This window comes from Melozone crissalis, unplaced genomic scaffold, assembly GCF_028551555.1.
Source record: "Melozone crissalis strain CALT ecotype California unplaced genomic scaffold, PUWL_Pcris_2 ptg000019l_1, whole genome shotgun sequence".
Lineage (NCBI taxonomy): Eukaryota > Metazoa > Chordata > Aves > Passeriformes > Passerellidae > Melozone > Melozone crissalis.
Genome location: NW_026535797.1, coordinates 30,097,639 through 30,119,290, shown reverse-complemented (window position 1 = coordinate 30,119,290; position 21,652 = coordinate 30,097,639). Strand labels below are relative to the sequence as shown.

General features: G+C 42.0%; 1 protein-coding gene across 5 annotated transcripts in view; it reads left to right on the top strand.

Annotated features, from left to right (window-relative positions):
- The window catches only part of JMJD1C (jumonji domain containing 1C), a 159,387-nt gene that overhangs the window by 124,858 nt on the left and 12,877 nt on the right, over window positions 1–21,652 (top strand). For 4 of the 5 annotated variants that reach the window (XM_054276736.1, XM_054276734.1, XM_054276737.1 and 1 more), the window contains 13 exons: window positions 468–592; window positions 1,854–1,997; window positions 2,115–2,301; window positions 2,389–4,055; window positions 7,119–7,291; window positions 7,605–9,802; window positions 12,072–12,273; window positions 13,959–14,173; window positions 15,087–15,239; window positions 18,000–18,089; window positions 19,371–19,498; window positions 19,676–19,889; window positions 21,196–21,410. In XM_054276736.1, the coding sequence (XP_054132711.1) occupies window positions 468–592; window positions 1,854–1,997; window positions 2,115–2,301; window positions 2,389–4,055; window positions 7,119–7,291; window positions 7,605–9,802; window positions 12,072–12,273; window positions 13,959–14,173; window positions 15,087–15,239; window positions 18,000–18,089; window positions 19,371–19,498; window positions 19,676–19,889; window positions 21,196–21,410 (5,711 nt within the window). The remainder of the gene's footprint in view (window positions 1–467; window positions 593–1,853; window positions 1,998–2,114; window positions 2,302–2,388; window positions 4,056–7,118; window positions 7,292–7,604; window positions 9,803–12,071; window positions 12,274–13,958; window positions 14,174–15,086; window positions 15,240–17,999; window positions 18,090–19,370; window positions 19,499–19,675; window positions 19,890–21,195; window positions 21,411–21,652) is intronic. The other variant, XM_054276735.1, reaches the window with a different exon arrangement.

Here is a 21,652-nt window from a genome sequence, read left to right as displayed (position 1 = left end):
TAGAGAGAAACTCTGTGGTCACTTATGGGGAAGACTTGGCAGATGCAGAGCCTAACCACCAAGATGTAAATCTTTTAGCCAGCAAAGCAACTGGGCATGTGACTAGCCTGTTAGGTGGCTTCTGTATAACCTGCTGCTGCCACTTTCTAGCATTTCAGATTACTTTTCTGTGGTTGCTGTTTGTAGGCAGGAATTTTCCCATCATGTGTCATCATGGTTGCAGAAAGATTTAATTAGATAAGAAAATTGTATGTTGAAAATGTTAGCAGAATTAACCTTAAAGCATACTTATATGGATCATTTGCATTTCAGAATGTCTTCCTGAATCTGTGGTTAGCTGTCCATGCCATGTGCACTATATATTTGCTGTGAAGCTTAAAAAAAAGTAGGAAAATTCATGTGTGCCTTTTTTTTCTTTTTTTTTTCTGCATTCCTCAATGGCTTTTTTATTTCTTCCCCTTCCAAAGGTCCGTACTCCTTAAATGGTTATAGGGTGAGAGTGTACAGACAGGATTCTGCCACCCAGTGGTTCACTGGCATCATCACTCACCATGATCTCTTCACCCGCACTATGGTGGTTATGAATGACCAGGTGAGTTGATGGATGATACTCACAAAAAAAGCTGCCAGTCAGCTGTGCCTTGGGAGGTTCTAATGTTTCTTGGGAGCACTCAGAATCACTCCAAACTGGTTCAATTCCAGCAGACTGAGGGTATCACTGCACTGAAACTGCAGCACAACTGCATTGAGCTGTCAGTTAAATCCTCTTGCAGCTGAGTATTTGTGCAGCGATGTGATTAATACCAGTCCTACAGTTTGTTCTGCTGTTGCTCTTGGACTATTGAAGTCTTTGAAGTAAAGCAATCCAGTTTGAAGAACTGGTCTTCCCTGTCTGCTCTGTTGAGAATTTCTTTTCCCAAGAATGAAATCTTTCAGCACTGCAGTAATGGTTACCTTTTCCAAGCAATTGAAATAGTCACTTTCTGCAATTTATTGAATTAAGCATTTACTGCAGCCCCAATTTATATTTGCCGTGGTAGGTTTTAGTTTTATTATGGAATTTGATGTTGCAAAAGGAGTTAATACTGGTATTTTTAATGGCAGTAATGAATTCTATTTCAGGAGAGTAGGGCGATGACTCAACAGTAATAGAGTGAATGACCCATCTGCCTTGAAATGACTGACAAAACCATGTGTGACAATAAAAATTTAAGACTAGTCTATTACTCAGATATGTTCTTTCCCCTAATTTGCTCAAATTAGTATTCCCCAAATGTTACTTTTTTCACTTTGTGCTATGTCCTTTGAAGATATGGTTAGCATTTCCTACTTTATGAAGTATACCTCACTAATAATGTTCAACAGTTCTAGAGTTGTTCTTTCCAGTCATTTTGGTCCTGGTAGCAGTTTTGCTTCTGTTGAAAGCAGTGCTGTAATGTGCTTCTGCTGTATAATTTATAGTATATAAATTCTATAAAATATTTGTATATTGTAATTACTGCTTAGGAGTTATTCTATGAATAGCTTGTTAAATCTCAAATTTGCAGGTTAGTGAAGGGGAAGGAATGGGTGGTGGGATACTTGTAGCTTTTTTAAAAAAAAATTATTTTTACAATGGCACATAAAGACACATTTGCTTGGTTTGACACTGTTCCCAGCATTTGTTGTGTCATATGTCAGTTCTGCTTGTCAGGATTAAGTAGGCTTTTCTCTGATTAGTCTTTAGCACACAAAATAGACTGGTGAACACTGGTACAGAAAATACAGATTAGGCATTGTCTGAACATCTGTGGATTGTTATTTTCTCTCTTCTCTTTTTTCTTTTTTTTTTTTTTTTTTTTTGCATAAACCAGGTGTTAGAACCTCAGAATGTTGATCCTTCTATGGTTCAGATGACCTTTCTAGATGATGTTGTTCACTCTTTGTTGAAAGGTGAAAATATTGGAATCACTTCACGCCGACGGTCTCGTTCCAACCAGAACAGCAACACAGTTCACGTAGATACATTTATCTTCTTACCTAAATACTTTCATATATTGCAAATGTTAAAAATACATGTTTAAAGACACTAATTAACATTGCATTTAAGTCAATTAATAACAAATTATTTTTAGGGTCATTATACACGTGCACAAGCAAATAGTCCCAGACCAGCAATGAACTCCCAAGCTGCAGCACCAAGACAGAATTCTCACCAGCAGCAGAGGAATACTCGGCCAAATAAGAGGAAAGGCTCTGATAGCAGCATGCCTGATGAGGAGAAGATGAAAGATGAAAGATATGATTATATAGGTCGAGGAGGTAAAAGTGGTAAATGGAAAGGGTGGGAGAGCTTCCCAAAACTGTATTAGACTGAAAATCTGATACATGTCTTTTTATCTTTTGCAGAAAACCCCAAAACCAAAAATAAACACTTTCTTAGTAAAAGAAGAAAACCTGAAGAAGATGAAAAAAAACTAAATGTGAAGAGACTGCGGACAGACATCTCCTCAGATTATTCTGAGAGCAGTGACTCGGAGATTTCAAATAAAAGATTAACAGATTCATCCTCGGAGCAAAATTCTGAAAATGAGTTAAAAAGCAAGAACTCTTCAAAGGTAAATGGAGAAGAAGGAAAATCCCAAACTACTGAGGGAGTAGAGCAAACACTAACTGATAGACAGTCTCCATGGGATGAGGTGCAGCAGGATAAAAACCATGAAGAGACAGAAAGACTCAAGTCATCAGTCTTGGATCATCAGGAAAAATCTTCACTCCATGCAGCGGAGCAGCCAACACTTTATGAGCAGAATGCCAAGGATCCACCTGTTCAAGAGTGTAATGCAGAAAAACATCATACTGTGGAGTTAAAAAATGAGCAGTTTTTACCCAGGCCTCCTACTCCTAAGTGTGCTGTTGATGTTACTAATAAAAACAACTCTGAAAAGGAGAACCAGGATAATGCTGCAAGTACCTTTGGTTTGCAAACAGTTCAGAAAACAGAATCCTACAGCAGTGATTTAAAGCAGCAATTTGCAAATGCAAATTTCCTTGAAGCAAGAAAACAGGAAGGCGATCAAAGTTGGGTTAGCAGTGTTGGGAAAACGGATTTGACACAACCTGGGGTTGTAAAAACATTACCAGTAAATGAACACTTAAATTCTGAAAAAGTGCAGTATGGCTCATTTATGTCTCCGTTAAACGTAGCTTCTCTAGCAGAAGAGAGTAAACTGCGTAAACAAAGTCCAGTCCCCGATTCTGTGAAGTCAAAATCTAGTGCTTCAGTTGATCATCCTAAAACAAAGTCACCTGATGTTAAGCCTAAATTCACCCAATCTTCTGATACTGTGAAGTCGAAGGTTAGTTCCCAAAACAGCCATGCTACTGGATTAACAAGGTCAGCCAATAAAACTGATCATGATTTGCCTAGGTCTAGTTTTCATCCGGTTCCAGCTAGAGTTAGTGCTCTAGAAGCTACTAAGAGTCCTCTTATCATTGACAAGAATGAACATTTCACAGTATACAGGGACCCCACTCTGATTGGACAAGAAACAGGAACTAATCACATTTCACCTTACTTGCATCAGCATAATTATCCTCTGCATTCGTCATCCCACCGAACCTGTTTAAATCCAAACGCACATCATCCTGCATTAACTGGTTCATCCCATCTGCTCGCTGGGTCTTCAGCGCAGGCTCCCTTGTCCGCTATTAACCCTCACCCCCTTAGCAGCGCATCCCACCATTCTGTTCATCACCCTCATCTACTTCCCGCAGTGCTGCCCGGAGTGCCTGCTGCCTCCCTGCTGGGTGCCCACCCGCGACTAGAGACTGCTCATGCTAGCAGCTTAAGCCATTTGGCATTAGCACACCAGCAGCAGCAACAGATGTTACAACACCAGTCTCCACATCTTCTCGGACAAGCTCATCCTTCTGCTTCCTATAATCAGCTAGGGCTTTATCCAATTATTTGGCAGTATCCAAATGGAACACATGCTTACTCAGGACTCGGTCTGCCCTCCTCCAAATGGGTCCACCCAGAAACTCCTGTTAATGCGGAGGCTTCCTTGAGAAGGGTAAGTTGAGATCCTTTATAATGACGTATTTAGCTGGGCCTGGTGTCTCCCAGCAGTGATTTCCTACGTACAGATGTGGTCGTTTGTGTCACACTGAGTAATGTTGTGATGGTGGGGTTTTTAAGTAGGACTGGAACTGCAGCAGTTACCACTGTCTCATGGTGGATGTGTGTAGGGCGTTTTTCCAGACCTTGATTTCCTAAGAATTCTAAAGAAAGATGAAATGTTTGATTTTAATTTATGACTAAGGGTGAGGTCAGCCAGCATGTTTGGGAACTCGGGTTCACAGGGTAAATATTTGCTGCCTGAAACTGTGTACCATTGTGTGAAATATCAGGAGAGGTGAGACAGTCGTCTTCATAGTGAAGTTTCATACATGCTCACTCAATAATGGTGAAAGACAGAGAAGGAAGGGGTACTAAATCCAGTGGGAAGTTTTGGAGAGAAATACTCTTGCATTTCTAAATGTTTCAAGCACGCTGTACACCCATTTCTCTTGTCTTTACACCTATCTGTGTACCCTTACTTGGAGTGTTATTTTTCTCCCCTTCTGTTTCTTTTTGAGACACATCTCTGCCTTCCCATCTGCTTTCCACTCCTCTGTATTCAAGTCAGGGTGATTCCTCTGTCTGTCTGCTGAGTGTAACCACTGCAGTCTCAGAAGAGGTGGTTTGTGTTTTTCAGCCTAGTGCCCAGTGTGGTGCTGGGGTTTGGCAGGCAGACGTGGCAATTACAGGAAAGGTTTTCTTAGCTCCTGAAGGCTTGGGATATGGCATGCTCATTGCAGGGGCCTCAGAGGAATAGTGTAAGATGAAGCATGTGTAGTGCAGACAGAAACTTTTACTGCCAGCTTCAATTAAACCACCACTGAGCATGTGCATACTGATCTTTAGAGGCTTTCAACTTGGCCTAATTTGGGCAGATTTTCACAGGGACCACAAAAGGCATGTCACTGACCGTGGTCCTTCTGCCAAATTGTAAGCCTTTGTGTCAAAGCTTGGCCTTCTGAATGGTTAGAAAGATTTTTTTTTTTCATCATGGGGAAGGCTGTTCCTCCCCAGATTCATTCTTAAAAAAAGCCAAACCATTGTGGCTAAGTCTTTCCCAAAACAGTCAGTTTGAGTTGGCCTCGTAATATGAAGTGAGTTTGATCTAAAATGTGATAAAATCAAAATGTAGCAGTGAAGAAAAGCCTAAGAGAAAAAGATAGGTGGATTTATCTTTTCGTGTTGCTGCCTGCTCCACCCTATACAGAAGTCTATTTGAAAAGAACTTAAGATAGACGTTGTTTTCACTTTGGCTGCCTGAAGAATGCAGCCCTGCATACTGAGGCACGTAGCTTTTTAATTATGTTGATATGTGGCAATTGTCTTGTGGTGACTTGTCTTCTGGCTCTTGCACTGGAGGCCTTTTTTTAAATAGATCTTAGAAACCCATAATGGGCGTTTCCAAGGTCGGTTTGCATGGATGCCACAATCACAGAAAGGGATCTGTGTTTGAGCTGTAAGAGCAGCAGCAGCAGCCACCCTTGGCTCAGGCTGAGCCTTGTCTCTGAGCTGAGGGAAGGGTGCCCCAATCCCACCTTTCCCTGCTGTCCTTGGGGAGCTGTGGCAGCTCCCTTGTTTGGGCTGGGCACTAGATGCTGCAGGTGGAGGCAGGAAGCTGTTTGAGCAATGCTTGGTGCTCAGGCAGATGTTCCCCAGCTCCTCTAGGGAGAAGGTGATGGGCCTTCTTTGCATAATACTTTAAAGCAGCTTACAGACTGCTCGTGGGAACTCCCCACGGCGTGGGAACTCCTGGCCGAGGAAACGTGCACTAAAACTGCCAGCACAAACCCAAGTGGCTGCTTTAAATATTCAAAAACACAGAAATCACAACTTCAAAGTTGTAGCACCTGCAGATCTATGCTGTGCTGTGTGCATGTGTCATGAGAGCTCTTGGCTCCCCTTCTGCTGCTGCAGTTCCCTACTAGAGTTGCCAAGTCTGAGGAGAAGGATAGGGATGGACTGCTGAGGAGTGTAGGAAGGGGAAGGAGGTAGGGATGGACAAACACCTGAGGCTTTGGGGTGTGCACAAAAGCTCACACTTGTCCCCAGTCCCTTCTTGGCTTGTCCCCAGCACTTGAGCCCCACTTAACAGGTGTCCTGCTTTTCCACTCTGCTCTATGCACTTTCTTGTAAGCAGGTCTCCTAAGCAGAGGGGAGAGAGAGAGAGGGCAAGAGGAGAGAGAGAGCTGCTCCTGGTCTTTTCTGCAGGCTGTTACTCAAGTTTCAGTAAAGATAAGAAAATAGAAACTTAACAAAGTAGTAGATTAAAAAGTAGTTTCATAGATTAAGATTTGCCACTGTGTCTGAGCAAGGAGGCCCACCTTTGGAGTGTTTAGGCACACAGCATAAAATTGGGCTGTGTGTTTGCCATGCTGCACAGTATGGCAAGTGTGTACATTTATGATTTTAATAGCGTGATGATGATGATCAAGCCAAATAAAAATGCCTGACTAAATAAAGCAGATTAATTAGGATTATCATACTTAACCATTTGGTTGGGACAGGAGAGGAACAATCCAGGAAAGAGATACTTACATCCCTTTTACTGAGATTTGTCATAAGGCTGGAGATAAAATTGCTTTTAGAAATATCAAGCCATATTTGTATTTTTTAAGAGATACTTCATGCAATTCTTTGAAGAGGTAATGGTCTTTTTAGTAGTGAATATACGTGTTGTCAGATTGTCATTGGTTTGTTAATTTTGATGAGCTTGAGGTGCTGTTCTGGAATTAACTGCTCATCCTGAGTACTGGGAGATGAAATGGTTCTAAGAATGTTTCTGAAATGTGTAAACTGCTTTGTATGCTGAAAGTCTAGAAGAAGTGCAGTCATATTTTATTTAGTTGGTCAAAAAAAAGTGACTTAAAATGTTAAATTTTATTTACTGTCTATGATTTGGTACTGAAATCTATTACTTGGTAGAGTTGGTAGAGTTAGCCTTGTGGTAGACTTGGTATTGTGGTCCCATGATTATTTTGAAATCTGATTTTATTTCTGTTTTGGTTGGTGTCAACAGAATACTCCCAGCCCCTGGTTACACCAGCCCACCCCAGTGACCTCAGCTGACAGCCTTGGTTTACGGAGTCACATTCCTGTGCGGCCGTCCAGTGCAGATCCCCTCCGGCCTCTCAAGCTGACCACGCATTCCAGCCCGCCTCTGTCCAAAAGCATCGCAGAGCATCGCAAAGAGTGAGTGTGCCCTTGGTGTGTGAGGGTGCATTTCTGCAAATGATGTTGCCTTTCAGCTTCATTTTAGTTTATTCATAAATGTGGATGCCTGTGGGGGACACAGGCTTGTCACTGTGTTGCCTTGCTGTGACTTGATGTGGTACTTGAGTTTGTGAGTCATTTGAAGACTTCTGAAAATTGTACTTGATATAGAGGAAAGTTTATTTTGTGTTAATAGATAACTTGGTTCAGGGCATGGGAAGAAAGGTCTTCCGTCTAGCACGTGGTACCACACTGAGGCTAACCTGTGTTTGCCTAACCTTTCTTCAAACAGAGAACTGGAGAGGAAAGCTTTTGCTGAACCTTTGCGTTCTGTCACCACTGCGCCAGTGAAGAGTGAGCTGGAGCAGAGCAGAGCACAGACAGCAAAGGAGAGCCATATGCACAGACATTATGCAGATCCAATGTTGAACCAGCTGCCAAGGCCACCGCAGGAGTCTGGGGAGCGACTGAGCAAATACAAAGAAGAACACAGGCGGATACTCCAAGAAAGTATTGAAGTTGCTCCTTTTACAGCTAAAATAAAGGCACTGGAGGGGGAGAGAGAGAACTACTCCAGGGTAACATCCTTATCTTCAAGTCCCAAAAGCCATTCAGCAAAATATGACAAAGATGCTGAACGCTCTGTGTCAGAACTGTACAAAATGAAACATTCAGTTCCACAGAATTTGCCACAGAGTAACTATTTCACTACCTTGTCTAACAGTGTAGTAAATGAACCACCAAGATCGTACCCGTCAAAGGAAGCTTCGGGTGTATATGTTGATAAGCAAACTAATTGTCCTTCAACAGCAGCTAGTGCCCAGGCTCTCCCCTCCTACATTTCTTCCCTTTCAAAACCGCCACCTTTAATTAAGCACCAACCGGAAAGTGAAGGCTCTGCAGGCAAGATACCCGAGCAGCTTTCACAGTCGGTGCAGTCTCACTCTGTAAATTCTTTCAGAAGTGACAGCAGGAGCCCTACTCAGTTGTCAGTCTCATCTACAAATACACTCCGGAGTATGCCTGCCTTGCATAGGGCCCCTGTGTTTCACCCACCTGTGCACCAGAACCTGGAGAAGAAGGAGAGCAGCTACAGCAGCCTTTCACCTCCAACTCTAACCCCTGTTCAACCCGTTAATGCTGGTGGTGGCAAAATACAGGAGTTGCAGAAACCGCCAACTTTAGTACCTGAGCCCAAGGAAGCCCAAACTGTTTACAAAGGCACTTCTGAGCAGAATTTATCAGAAATGTGGAAGTCTAATAATGCCCCAAATAATGAAAAAGTGGATTGGCACACCGAAAGAATGAGTGGAAAGTCGCAGTCCGCTACAGCATCTGTTATTGTGCGTCCTCCTTCTAGCACAAAATATGAGAATGTACCAGTAATGCAGTCTGCTTCCAAAGAGCGAGTTAGTGAGAGATCCTCAGCTGTGACAAATCCAGCAGATTGCCTGAAAACAGCGGAAGCCAGGGAGACTGGAAGAGTCATACTGCCAAATATGAACTCAGACAGCGCTCGCACACAGTATGAAAAGAAATTTGCAGCTGTCTCTCAGGGCAGCATTCCTCGTGCTGTCAATCCTACCACAACCATCATCTGCAGCACCAAGACGGATGTCACTGCACCGGCAGCGGTGACCACCAGCATGTCGAGCCGGGGCAGTTCTGCAGTGACGGACTCGGTGTCGAGCGCCGTGTCCTGCGCGCCGCTGGAGAGCACGGCCCCGAGGGCAGCCGGCCAGGGCCAGGCGCAGCCCCAGGAGTGCAAGGTCAGCACTGCAGCTCCGGTTACATCCGCTGCTGGCAGCGCTGCTCAGCCCAGCTTGGCGTTCTCCACCTCTACCGACTTTGTCCATTTGAAAAAGCACAAGGCAGCGTTGGCCGCAGCTCAGTTTAAAAGTAGCAATGCCGCTGAGGCTGAGTCCAACTCTGTGAAAAATCAGACATTTTCAACCTCGCTCTCCCCAGACAGCGCTATCGTCTGTAATACAATAAACAAAGCGAACTCTGTAGGCAGTGGGCAAACTTCCCAGACGAGTCAGCCAAACTACCACACTAAACTGAAAAAGGCTTGGCTAACGAGGCATTCAGAGGAAGATAAAAACACTAATAAAAAAGACAATTCAGGGAACAGTGTTTCAGAAATTATTAAGCCGTGTACTGTCAATTTAATAGCTTCTACATCAAATGATTTGCAAAATAACATAGATAGCAAAATTTTAGCAGATAAGTTTGCGAAGGAAGATAAGCACCCGAGGAGAAAAGGAAAACGAATGTACGAGTCTGGCTCTGAAAGTGGTGACTCTGATGAAAGCGAGAGCAAGTCAGAGCAAAGGACTAAACGGCAGCCCAAGCCAACTTACAAAAAGAAACAAAATGATTTGCAGAAAAAAAAGGGTGATACCGAGGAAGAAGTGAAACCAAATGGTGTTCTTAGCAGGAGCGCCAAAGAGAAAAGCAAGCTGAAGTTACAGAGCGGCAGTACCAGCAGTGAGTATATTAATCTGATTTGGAAGACACAGAAGTGTGTGAAGTCCAACACTGTTAATCCTGGAGGGTTTGTCATGTACCATAGCTGGGAAAAGAGCTAAAAAACATGCCTGTGTAAATGAGTAGGTCCTGATTTATCTGTGTTGAGGCCATTTGAAATATCCTGGTGTAAGAAATAGACCATTTTCTATATCTGTGTTAACAAACTGGTTCTTGGCCTAAAAATAAGCAGTAAACCATCTCGTTTACGCTGTCCTTTGGAATTGAGCAGGCTGGTGCATATAGTTAGGCCACTTGTATTGAGCTCTATATATATATATATGTTGGGGTTATTTTTATTTTAAGATCTAATGCATTTATTTTTAGAGCAGTGCTGGAGGGACAGATTCTCTGTTGTTGAACTCTAACTCATCCTTTGATCAGAAGGCCAGAGGCAGTTCCTTGAGAGCCTGGTGCCACTCAAGTTATGATTTGGTTATTTTAATGAAAGCTTTAAGGGAGAATAATTTCACACTCCTAACTAGCATGTGTAGTACATGGTGTTAACATCGCTCTTGTTTAAGGAATAAAAAAATTTAGGGAAATACAAATTTACATTTAAATGTAATACTGTAACGTATAACAGATTGTAACTAGATTAATCTGAAAAGAGAAACTGGTTTGCCAACATAAGGGATTTTATTTAAAAACTTGCCTTATTTTTATCCCAATTTATTCTTCTCCAAGGATTCTTCTTTGTCTTTGGTCTGGTTAAGTATTTGAGAGTCTACCATTAAATTACTTCTTGTGAGACTTTTTAAGTACAGGTAGCAAGAAAATGAGTAATGCTGCCTGTAATTACATTCTGTGGCTTTTCACTGTCTGGTGTATAAAGTTACTCTTCTGGTATCTGAGAGTAGTTGATCCTGGATTGTACTGGGTGCTGGAAGTGTTGTAGTCCATCTGAAGTATTCTAGATATTTGGTCCAGAGGTAATAGTACTACTTTTCCTTTCTGCTCCCAAATGAAAGGAAGATCAAGGCAAACATGCCTGTAAAATATTTTCCAGCTTCCCTTCTTAAAGTAAACTGTGTCCTGATGCTGTTTTGGAGAGCCCCTGGGAGCACTCAGAGCTCTGGGCTGTGAGGATCCCTCCTGCACAGCCAGGCTTTTCACACCTCTGCACGTGCTGAGGGTCTTCCAAGTGCCTACCCACAGAGCCTGAAGTTTAGCAGCTACCAGATGACACCCAGGATCTCTGCTTCCAAGGCAGAAATCATTGTTTCAGACTAGTAAACCTGTACTTGTGCCCGTTTTACTCCTCAGGTTTCAATCCAGTTACTGTCATGCCTTGGGTGAGTGTGGAATGTGGTTTGTAGGCCAAGAACTGAGGCATAGGCAGTCTGTCACTTGTAAAGTTTGCACAAGTCATCTCTGGCAAAACACCAGTTTGCACCCAGGTACCAAGTCCAAAGTTAACACCCTGACCCTTTTATCATCCTACATCAGATCCCTGTTTACAGGACGTGAACTTTCAAGAGTAGTGGTAGATGAAATGACAGATAATTCTCTGTCTGCAGATAAGAGTGGTGCCACTTTCAAGACTCCTTAAAATGAAAGCTTGGTTAAATGACAACAGGGTTCAGTTTCAAAACCTGTAGGTGAAAATTGCACTTATTACTCAATAGACTTGCTCCTCATGTTACTCAGTGTCAGATCTGCTGACTTCAGTATCGAAAATAGAATTATACAGCTTGGCCTTGCAAAGCCAACGAACCAGACAGAGTGTAAATGGATTCTGTGAATATAGCTGCTATTCTGTAACTTTAAAAAAAAAAAAAGTTTTGAAAGAGTTGGAATTTGGTTTTAGGTTATTTTTTTAAGCTCTGCTTTTTTTCATTTAACTGTGTCTCTTTTTGCCTACACCTTCAGAAACAGAGTACAAACCTAACTTTCTTGCAGTATTGTATGTCTTTGCTTTTTTTGTCAGAATGAGATTCTGAAGATGGTTTTAGTAGAATATCTGGGGAATAATACACCTATTATAAGGAAAAATGTAGTGTCTTGGGAGCTTAGCAGTTACTTAAGTGTGCTCCTGCCTGTGCAAGTTTTATTGGTCCCTTTGCTTTTTTCACTTCAGTGCTGACAGGTGGAAATAGGTGGAAATAAAAATGAAATACATTATACAGGTAACAAATGTACCAGAAAAAAAAGTTGAATTCTGACTGTCTTGTCTGTGATGTGTGAGGAAGCAGTGCCAGTACCTCATCTGAAACTGTCTTCTTTGCAGCTGGGATACCTCGCTCTGTGTTAAAGGACTGGCGCAAAGTCAAGAAGCTGAAGCAAACGGGAGAGTCCTTTTTGCAGGATGATTCTTGTTCTGAAATAGGACCAAATTTACAAAAATGCAGAGAATGTAGGTTAATAAGAAGTAAGAAAGGAGAAGAACCAACTCACTCACCAGTATTTTGTAGATTTTACTACTTTAGGAGGTAAGTGTGCCTAATTTCCTGGTAATGTGGTGCTTCAGCTTTTAAAAATAATATTAACAAAGGACTGGCATACTTGAAAGCATGTCTGATTTTTCTGGCTCAGTCTACCTGATAAAAGAAAAAAGCATCTATTTTAACAGTATTTACATTTGCGTTTCTTTTGTGGATCGACTTCATTGCTGTTTAAAAGCTTCATAGCAAAGACATCAGAACATCTGCCTGCTGTACCTTAGGCAAGCAGAAAATACAGCACATCACCATTACACAGGTGTCTGACATTTGAAGTGGGATTTTCAAAAGGCAAGCTTCACTTTTTCTGGACAAGTTGTACAACCGCAGAGTTGCACTTACTTGTAATTGTTCTTCTGCCAGTATATGGTGGGAATATTGCTCAGGGTTTTCTGGGAGTTTTCTGAGGACAGAGAGGAGTTGTGATCTCCTCTTTTTGGAATTAATGGCCCATCAAGGAAAACTCATAAGGAAGAAAATTTCCTGGGGTTCAGGAAGCTCCAAGAAAGGATAAAACAGCTTCAGTTTGTGTATGGAGTGTGCTGTCAATATTAATCCAGCTTGTATTTGACAAGAAGCTGTTCCCTAAATGGGGTTTAAGTTTTTATAATGAATCTTCAGTTACAAGACTTGGTAGATCTATAAGAATCATTTCAAGGTTGGACTCTGAATACCTTCTCTGTAAGAATATTTCCTTCCACATTTGGCAAAGTTGGAATTTTGGTTGATTTTCTTCCCCCATATAAAGGAGAGAACATAAAAGTTTGCCAACATTTAAAAAAACCAGTATGGAATGTTTTTATTGTATTGTGGTAAATTTTACTGCAGTTAAATTATTTTCATTGTGTTTAGTTAGTAGGTCTCGAATTGCAAAGGAAGTTTACACTTCTTTTGGAAATTGTTGTTTTGGAAGCTGAAAGTTGATAATTTCATTTTGGTCATTTGAATACATGTCTAAATGTTGTTCTTGATATGTCCAAATTCAGGATTGTCTCGATGCTATAAATTCCTTAACTGTTATAATCACATCTGTATAGTGACTTATCCAGTTTTGGATAAGATGGAATGATTGTTACCACTTTAAAATAGGCGAAGTACAGCCAGGGTTAGTAAAATGGCCCTGGGTAGGGCAACAGGAAAGCCTTTGAAAGGTCAGAGTTTAGTGGATACAAAAACCTTAGCTTCTATTGCTGATTTGTTCTGCCTATAAAAATTTAAATGTAGTGTTTGAACCCATGTTTTCTCAGTATGAGAGCAGTGGGATACAAGAATCGATAAAATAAAAGTCAAATTGAGTCAGTATAAGTCAATGTCTGCTATCACAGACATTCTGAAAATTGAAAGTGAGGAGGGAAGGTGGGTGGAACAAACTTTGGCCAAAACAAAATAGAGAAAATTTTTCTGTCTGCAATTTTAAAGGAGTAATAAATGCTAGAGGGAGAGAATGAGTGAATGGAATGTAAAAAAGTTCCTAAAAAGTTAATTTTAGTTTTCATGCTTCCTTATTTCCCTTTAAAAAGGATTTTCATCAGTAAGATTTATTTTAAATTTTAAAGATTATGTAGGATGATAATGTTAAAAGAAAACTTTTGTGTTGTAAGATATAAGCAGCAAGTAAATTGGAAGTCACAGAGTACACTGATACATGCAGTCAAACCATCTGTTTTCATTTTTAGGTTGTCTTTTAGTAAGAATGGAGTGGTTAGGATAGATGGTTTCTCCTCTCCTGATCAATATGATGATGAAGCACTGAGTTTATGGACACATGAAAACTATGAAGATGATGAACTGGACCTAGAAACTTCTAAATACATTCTAGATATCATAGGGGATAAATTTTGTCAGTTGGTAACCTCTGAGAAAACAGCCATGTCCTGGGTGAAAAAAGACGGTAAGGAGCCCTCAAAGCTCTCAGGTGTTCTGCAGTTTTTCTTGGATGACCATTGCTTCCCTTTGTGCAGCTCTCTTCCCCTAGCTGTTGGATTTTCCTAGGAGGACATGCTGGGGAGGGTTCCTTCCCCAATGGGCCAGCCCCATCCCCTCCCCGTGCTGGTGGCTGTGCCAGGCCAGGGCCAGGCTCCTGGTGGGTTTGGAGTAGCCTCCATTGCCAGCTTGGCCTCCAGCCAGAGCAGGCAGCTCCCAGCCAAGGCCTGTGGTGAGCCAGCAAATGGTGTTTGTGATGTGTCTCCTTCCCAGAGCAGAGGAGAGGAGTGGGGCAGCGTAGGTCCTGCAGAGCTGTGCTGACACTGTCCCCTCCCCTCCAAAGCAACCCTCCATCCTTCTGGCCCACAGCAGATGGGCACAGCCTGGTGGCTCTGCTCATTCCAGGCTGTGTGAGGAGGAAGTGGAGCAGAAAACATGTACTAGCCAGGTCTCCTGAGCAGGCACCTCCGTCCCCTTCTGCCAGCTTCCACTGGCCAGCTCACTGCTTTGGCTGCCCTTTAGATCAAACATGTCCTGTGGGCACTCAGGTGAAAAACCCTCATGAGTGCATGGGTTAAAAGTGTATGCTGAAAAAGTTCTTCATGCTTGCAGCAATATATTTTCTGTATTACTTTAGTCTTTGCTTTCTGAATGCCTTATTTCTTTATAATGTGTTGATAATAGGTAGCATTGAAGGGGATGCTGTGTAATGGAACTAAGAGGGCAGCTCTTGATGGCCTGTATATGAAGGATCACTTTCCTCCCCCAAAACCCAGTTGTGTCTGGGGGGAAACTTATGAATGCTTCATCTATAAAGACTATTCATTCTGTGCTTTGCATTTAAATTTCAGTCCTTTTATTCTGCTTATTTTGTATTTCAGCCAAAATTGCATGGAAGAGAGCAGTGAGAGGAGTCCGTGAGATGTGTGATGCATGTGAAGCCACATTATTTAACATTCATTGGGTCTGCCAAAAATGTGGATTTGTGGTCTGCCTAGATTGTTACAAAGCAAAGGAAAGGAAAAGTTCTAGAGGTCAGTTTTTTATGAACTAGAGTATTGTATAGGCTGTTTATTCTCATTTGCTGTAGAGCTGCTGATTCACTAGACCTGTCTTTCTGTAAAGTGTTAAATTACTTCTTGTGTATTGGTTTCTCTTAGATCTTCTTTGCCTCTATTTTTTTGTCACTAGATACAGAATCAGTCATTCTGAAAGCAGCTGTTCTGGAGGCTATTTTAGCTCTTTGTCCACGTTTCAGTCTATTTGTGGGGATTGCTTTGCCATGCCCCTCAAGGTTAAATCTTGTTCTTTGGTTGAGACTGGTGCTCAGTCACACCTCCCTGTTTATGGTAACTCATTGCTGTTAAGACTTGCCTTGATTTAAATGTTTTCTGGAGTCCTCCCTTCAGAAGTGGCTTGTCATACTGATGTAGCATCCTATTTTGTAGATCTGTCATAAAAAAGAAAGAGAAAAATACTTTGGATGATATTTAAAATGAGTGTTAACGGAAGTTTCACAATCCATAAGCTTACACATATATGTGGTTTATCCTGTGCTCTAATGGAAATGTCTGCTTTAGTCTGGAGAGAGAAGTATAATCAGCAAACCTCTGATTTCTGGGTGACCCAGCTGGGTTCCAATTGCAAGGGGGAATGACTTGGAGGATTGATTTGGGCTTGGAGCCCTCAGCTGTGACACTGGAGTGCAGGCTGCTTGGTAGAATGCACTGCCTTCCCTGGGAGGCAGGCATTGTGCCCTGGCTCAGTTCTGTGGTCAGACACTGTGCCAGGAACTGATTCAAGGATAATGCTGTTTTGAAAAGTAGTTCCATGTTTGTCATAGCCTGTAATGTCACAGATGTGAAATGTTAGTAAAATAAAGCTTAACTGTTAGGTGGCAAAGCTTTGCCAAATGGAGAGTCTCACCCACTTTGTCCCTGGCTTGCAGTGACAGGCCTCCTACACTGAAGTTTTTAGGGAGCTAATGTCAGTATTTTCCTGCACTGAGAGCAGTTGTTACTGCTTTAGTGCTGGAGGCTGCTTCAGCAGCTCTTCAGGGGCTGCAGTCTGTGTGTGCATCCATCTGACGTGGCTTGGGACTCACGCCAAACATTATTTACCCTGGTGGGAACACACAGTCAGAGGCTTTTTATAGCATGTGTTAACCAGCCAGGAAAGTTTTAGCAAAATGTCTTAGAAGTTGGAACAAGCAGCAGAAAGAAGGAGGCTTCTCTTCAGTTTTCTTACAGGGAGGACTTTCTCCTTTCTGTTGATTGCAGTTTTACGTGTGAGAGCAGAAGTACAGCAGCTTCCCTTGCTGCAGATTAATTTCGAATGATGCTGTAGGATTCATGTGAACTGTGTTGCTTCTTTGGTACTCTCTTAAAAAACGTTCAGAACCACCCACCCATCTCTATATAATAGGACTTTATATTACACCATTTTTCCTGGAACCAGGAGTTGTTTTTACAGTTGCTGAATGTAACAGAGAATCCCCTGGTTTTTCCCTGCTTCAGCAGGAATGTTAAAGGTTTAAATATTCCAGATTCAGATCCTTATCAATGACTTCTCTTATCACTTTACTACATGAGTGAGTGAATATGCAACCATTGTTACCTTCAGACAGTTTATGGCACCATCAAGTGGGATGCCATTTTATGACATTTCCATGAGGAAATAGATTAAGTAGATACATACTGCTTTGTTGTCTTGATTTATTTATGTTTGTGACCTGTTGGATATTCAGATGTTTTAGGTGCTACAAAAACTACTGACTAGCTTATAAATTTAAGGCACATTTGAAACATTATCTGAAGGAACATTTGAAACACTGTGTACCTACTACAGTGTAAAAAAATGCTTTAAATGTGTTAAATGCTTCCTGTGTTGTGTTCCTTAGTTTAAATTGCTGGAGTGAGCAAACTGGTAAAAGGATTGGACAAAATTCTTAAAATTAGCAGTTCAGTGAATAGGATTGGGGATGGAGAGAGAAATTGTGTTCTTTCTGCCCCAAAATCACATAGCAGGTTGGTGACCAGTTGCTTGGCCAGACATTTTTTACTCTCATTCTTCTTGTGTGTTTTTTTTAAACATTGCACATTTCAGGAGAGTCTTCCTTAAACTTTATAGAACACATGTCCAACCAGTTAGGCCCTTTCTGCTGGCACCAATGATTTTCACCCAGTACATAGAGACTTAGGGTTTCATGGTTGCTTTAATGTGCCATAAATCCATGATGCAACTTCCCTCTCCTTTGTGCCACCAGTACCTCTGGTGTAGCTGTATCATAAGCTGAATCAGAGAGATGACTTGGTTAGAAGTTCATCTTTTTGGCTTCTCTGGGGAACTCTGGTTGAAGCAGACACTTCCACTTGGAGTGTGGACTTTGTTATATTTGATGAACCATAAAATCACAGCCTAATTATGTCTCTTTTCCATGCTAGGATTCATCCAGGGAGGCTCATGGCTTTAATAGCAACTGTAAAGGATTTCAGCCTATGTTAAATTGGCAACTCACTAAATGTGATAAAGGGAAAACACTTTGAAATTTGGAGGTAATTGGCAAGGGCCTGTGTTACAGATGCAGCTGTTTCAGATTTCAGTATTGTTAAACTCTTTTCATTAATGTGAAAAGTAGCTGTTGTATGCAAGTCCTTGTCACACTGGATGCCCAGCTAGGAGGCCTGTATGTGCAGAGAAATGTTTCTAACCAAAAGCAGTGTGAAGGGCCATAGCTCTGTCTGTGTGTGTGTGCAATGTAAGGCAAGTAAAACACTGGCAATCCTGTTTTGCAGATAAGGAGTTGTATGCCTGGATGAAGTGTGTGAAGGGACAGCCTCATGATCACAAGCACCTGATGCCAACACAGATTATTCCAGGCTCTGGTAAGACCATATGCCAACAAGCAGAAGCTGCTTTTTCCCCAGGTCTTTCTGTGAAGCAGGGCCAGAGTTGTTTCAGAAAACTTCTCATTTTCCATTTAAAAACTTGGGAATTGGGTTAAATCATTGCAAGAAGGCAAATGCCTCTGGGCACTTACCAGCACTGGGCACAGATGATGATGAGAGTAAGAGGAGTGTGCTGCCAGATGTGTAAAGGGGTTTTGGGGACAGGCAGTGAAGAATTGGAGGGCCTTTTTTGTGATGGATTTGTACCTTTTCAGAGCAGAATAAAACAATCAGAATGTACCCAATAAATCTGACCTTAGCTGTTAAAAGAAAATGGTTAACAAGTACCACTGAGGCAAAGGATTTTTGGGGATTTGTTTTTCACTGTTGTCTGTCCCATACCCAAAAGAGAAAAGAAAGATTTTGGTTCAGCTGGTTGAGCAAAATGCAGTGAATGAGCTCATTATAATTGAAAAACTAAGCAGGAATCACAAACCCAGCTAGATTCAGATTTCTGCTTACAACTAAGTTCTCTGAAGTAGTGCCTTTAGGTGTGGTATAGTGGTTGCTAGCACAAAATTTCTGTCAGCATTGATACAGATGTGAAAATAAAAAACTGAAATGTGCCCTTAAACGTACTAAGTAAATTCCCAGGTTATTTTAAGCTGAAAATACAGGACCAAGCCATTATTCCATGGGTTGTTGCCTGTTAGTTCAGGTAGAAATGAAGGTTGGGTAGATTCCATAACAAATTCAAATTGTGGCATTTCCCAGAACAGGTTCTAGACTGAAACTGGTTTGAATTTTAAATTGTGAAAGTGAACCACTCATCTGGAAACATCACAATGAAGACTGCCTACTTAACCTCAGTTTTGTTCTTCTGTGCATGCCCATTACCAAACAGCCTTCATTTACATGCTCACATAGTGATTTTTTTGTCAAGACATGGCTCACTTCAGTCTGTAGCTGATGGTTTTATTGAATGAAGCAATGATATACCCATTGAACAATGAGAAGTAAATAATTACTGGCTTGCTTGGTGTGTGCCATGCAATGGGAGTGCAGACTAAAGCTCAGATGATTCAGAAGAGTAGTGTGCCATTATTTAATTGAGTGTCTCTCTGCACAAGCTTAAAGATAAACTGGGCAGTCATTTTGGAGTAGTTTTGAGTGGTAAATTCAGAATTTTTAATATTTTAAAACATCACTCTGTGTATGTTGTTAAGAGGGTTACAATGATTGACAGCTAGTAATGTTTTTCTCCTTAATTGTCTTTAGTTTTGACAGATCTTTTAGATGCTATGCACAATATTAGAGAAAAATTTGAAATTAAATCCCACTGTCAGTGCACCACCAAGCAGAACACACAAGCTGGCAAGCTCCCTGCAATGAATGGTGTGTCTCAGGTGAGTCTAAAATATGTGTATACATTGCATCTTGAGTGTTCTGATCCTGGTGGGTTTTTGTATTTGAATAGTACCAGTTGCATTTCAGTTTGCATATGTGGGCGTTAAATACTGCCCATGTCTTTGAAACACTTTAAAGTGAAGCTGTGTAGTTAAAAATAAATTTGTTCTTTACAGGTTTTGCAGAATGTCCTTAACCACAGTAATAAAATTTCTCTGTGTATGCCTGAGTCTCAACAGCAGAATACTCCTCAAAAGTCTGAGACAAATGGTAACACAAGTCCAAGGAGTGATGTGAGCACAGACAGCAAGTTAACACCGCCTGAATCCCAGTCCCCACTGCATTGGCTGGCTGATCTTGCAGAGCAGAAAGCCAGAGAAGAAAAAAAAGGTAAATATTTGAAATTGTCATTGCATGTCTGTGACTTTGGGGGCACTGCTGGTACCTTTCATATGACGCCAAGCTGGGAGCATGTCTTGATCTGTTAAAAGGTAGGAGGGCTCTGCAGGGAGGCTTGGAATGGTTGGATTAATGGGCAGAGTCCAGTAGGATGAAGTTTAGTAAGTCCAAGTGCTGAGTCCTGCATTGTGGCCACAATAACCCTGCAGTGCTGCAGGCTGGGCACAGGGTGGCTGGGCAGTGCCCAGGCAGAAAGGAACCTGGGGGTTCTGGTCCAAAGCTGGCTGAACATGAGCCAGCAGTGTGTCCTGGTGGCCAGGAAGGCCAAGGGCTCCTGGCCTGGATCAGGAATGGTGTGGCCAGCAGGAGCAGGGGAGGTCATTGTGCCCTGTGCCTGGCCCTGGTGAGGCCACACCTGGACTGCTGTGTCCAGCTCTGGCCCCTCAGCTTGGGAAGGACGTTGAGACGCTGGAGCGCGTCCAGAGGAGGCAACGAGGCTGGAGAGGGGCTGGGAACATAAACCCTGTGAGGAACCCCTGAGGGAGCTGGGGGTGCTCAGCCTGGAGAAAAGGGGACTCAGGGCTGACCTTGTCACTCTCTACAGCACCTGAGCTCAGGTGGGGTTGGGCTCTTTGTCCAGGCAGCACTGACAGAACCAGAGGACATAGTGTTAAGCTGTGTCAGGGGATATAGGATGGATATTAGGAAAAAGTTTTTTACACAAAGAGTGATGAAGTACTGGAATGGTCTGCCCAGGGAGGTGGTGGAGTCACCATCCCTGGATGTGTTCAAAAAGAGATTGGATGTGGCACTGGGTGCCAGGGTTTAGTTGAGGTGGTGTTAGGGCATGGGTTGGTCTTGATCTTAAAGGTCTCTTCCAAGCTTGTGATTCTGTGTCATTCTATAATTGAATTAATAAAAAACTAGTGCCATTTGCTGTTCACAAAAAGAAAAGACAGTGTTCTTTCTCTTCCCTGGTGGCATCAGAAACCATCAGCAGAAGGTAGCTGGTGGAATGCCTTTGTGCTGGGGAAGCATTTCCAGCTACAGCATATCTCACTTGTGACAGGCACTCACTCAGCTGCAGGTCTGAGATGCTCTGGGAGGCCTTTGCCTGGTCACACTGTTTGACTGTGTTCTGAAGGATGCAGATGTCCTCTGGTGTGTTTCCAGGTGAATAAAGCACTAGTGCTGCGCAATCTGTTACCACCACTGGGAAGTGCAGGGTACTGGTGCTGTTCCTATGTGTGCATTACAATACAACAGCATAAACTTGCAATGACTATTTTTGTTTTAGAGAACAAAGAATGTCCTTCTGGAAAACATTCGAAGGAAGGGAAGGATCAGGATAATTTGGAGTCCCCAAACTGTAAAAATTCCCCTCCTTCATCTCAGAACAACGAGCAGGGCTCAACCTTACGAGATCTGTTAACTACAACAGCAGGCAAACTACGCCTGGGCTCTACAGATGCTGGCATTGCTTTTGCTCCAGTGTACTCCACAGGAACAGCAGTAAGTCTTCACAAGATGCACTTTTTCTCTTAGGATTTGAAAATCTCTATCAATCTATATTCTGGCACATTACAGTTAGAGCAGTCTGATAGATGTATTGCTTTAAATACTCATTCATATTTAAAACTTAATATGCACACACACATTAACATTTTATTTGTTTTTATATGTGATAATAATTGATATAACATCAGAAATGCTACTCTTTTTCAAAAGGAATTGCATTAAGTTGCTTTTACACT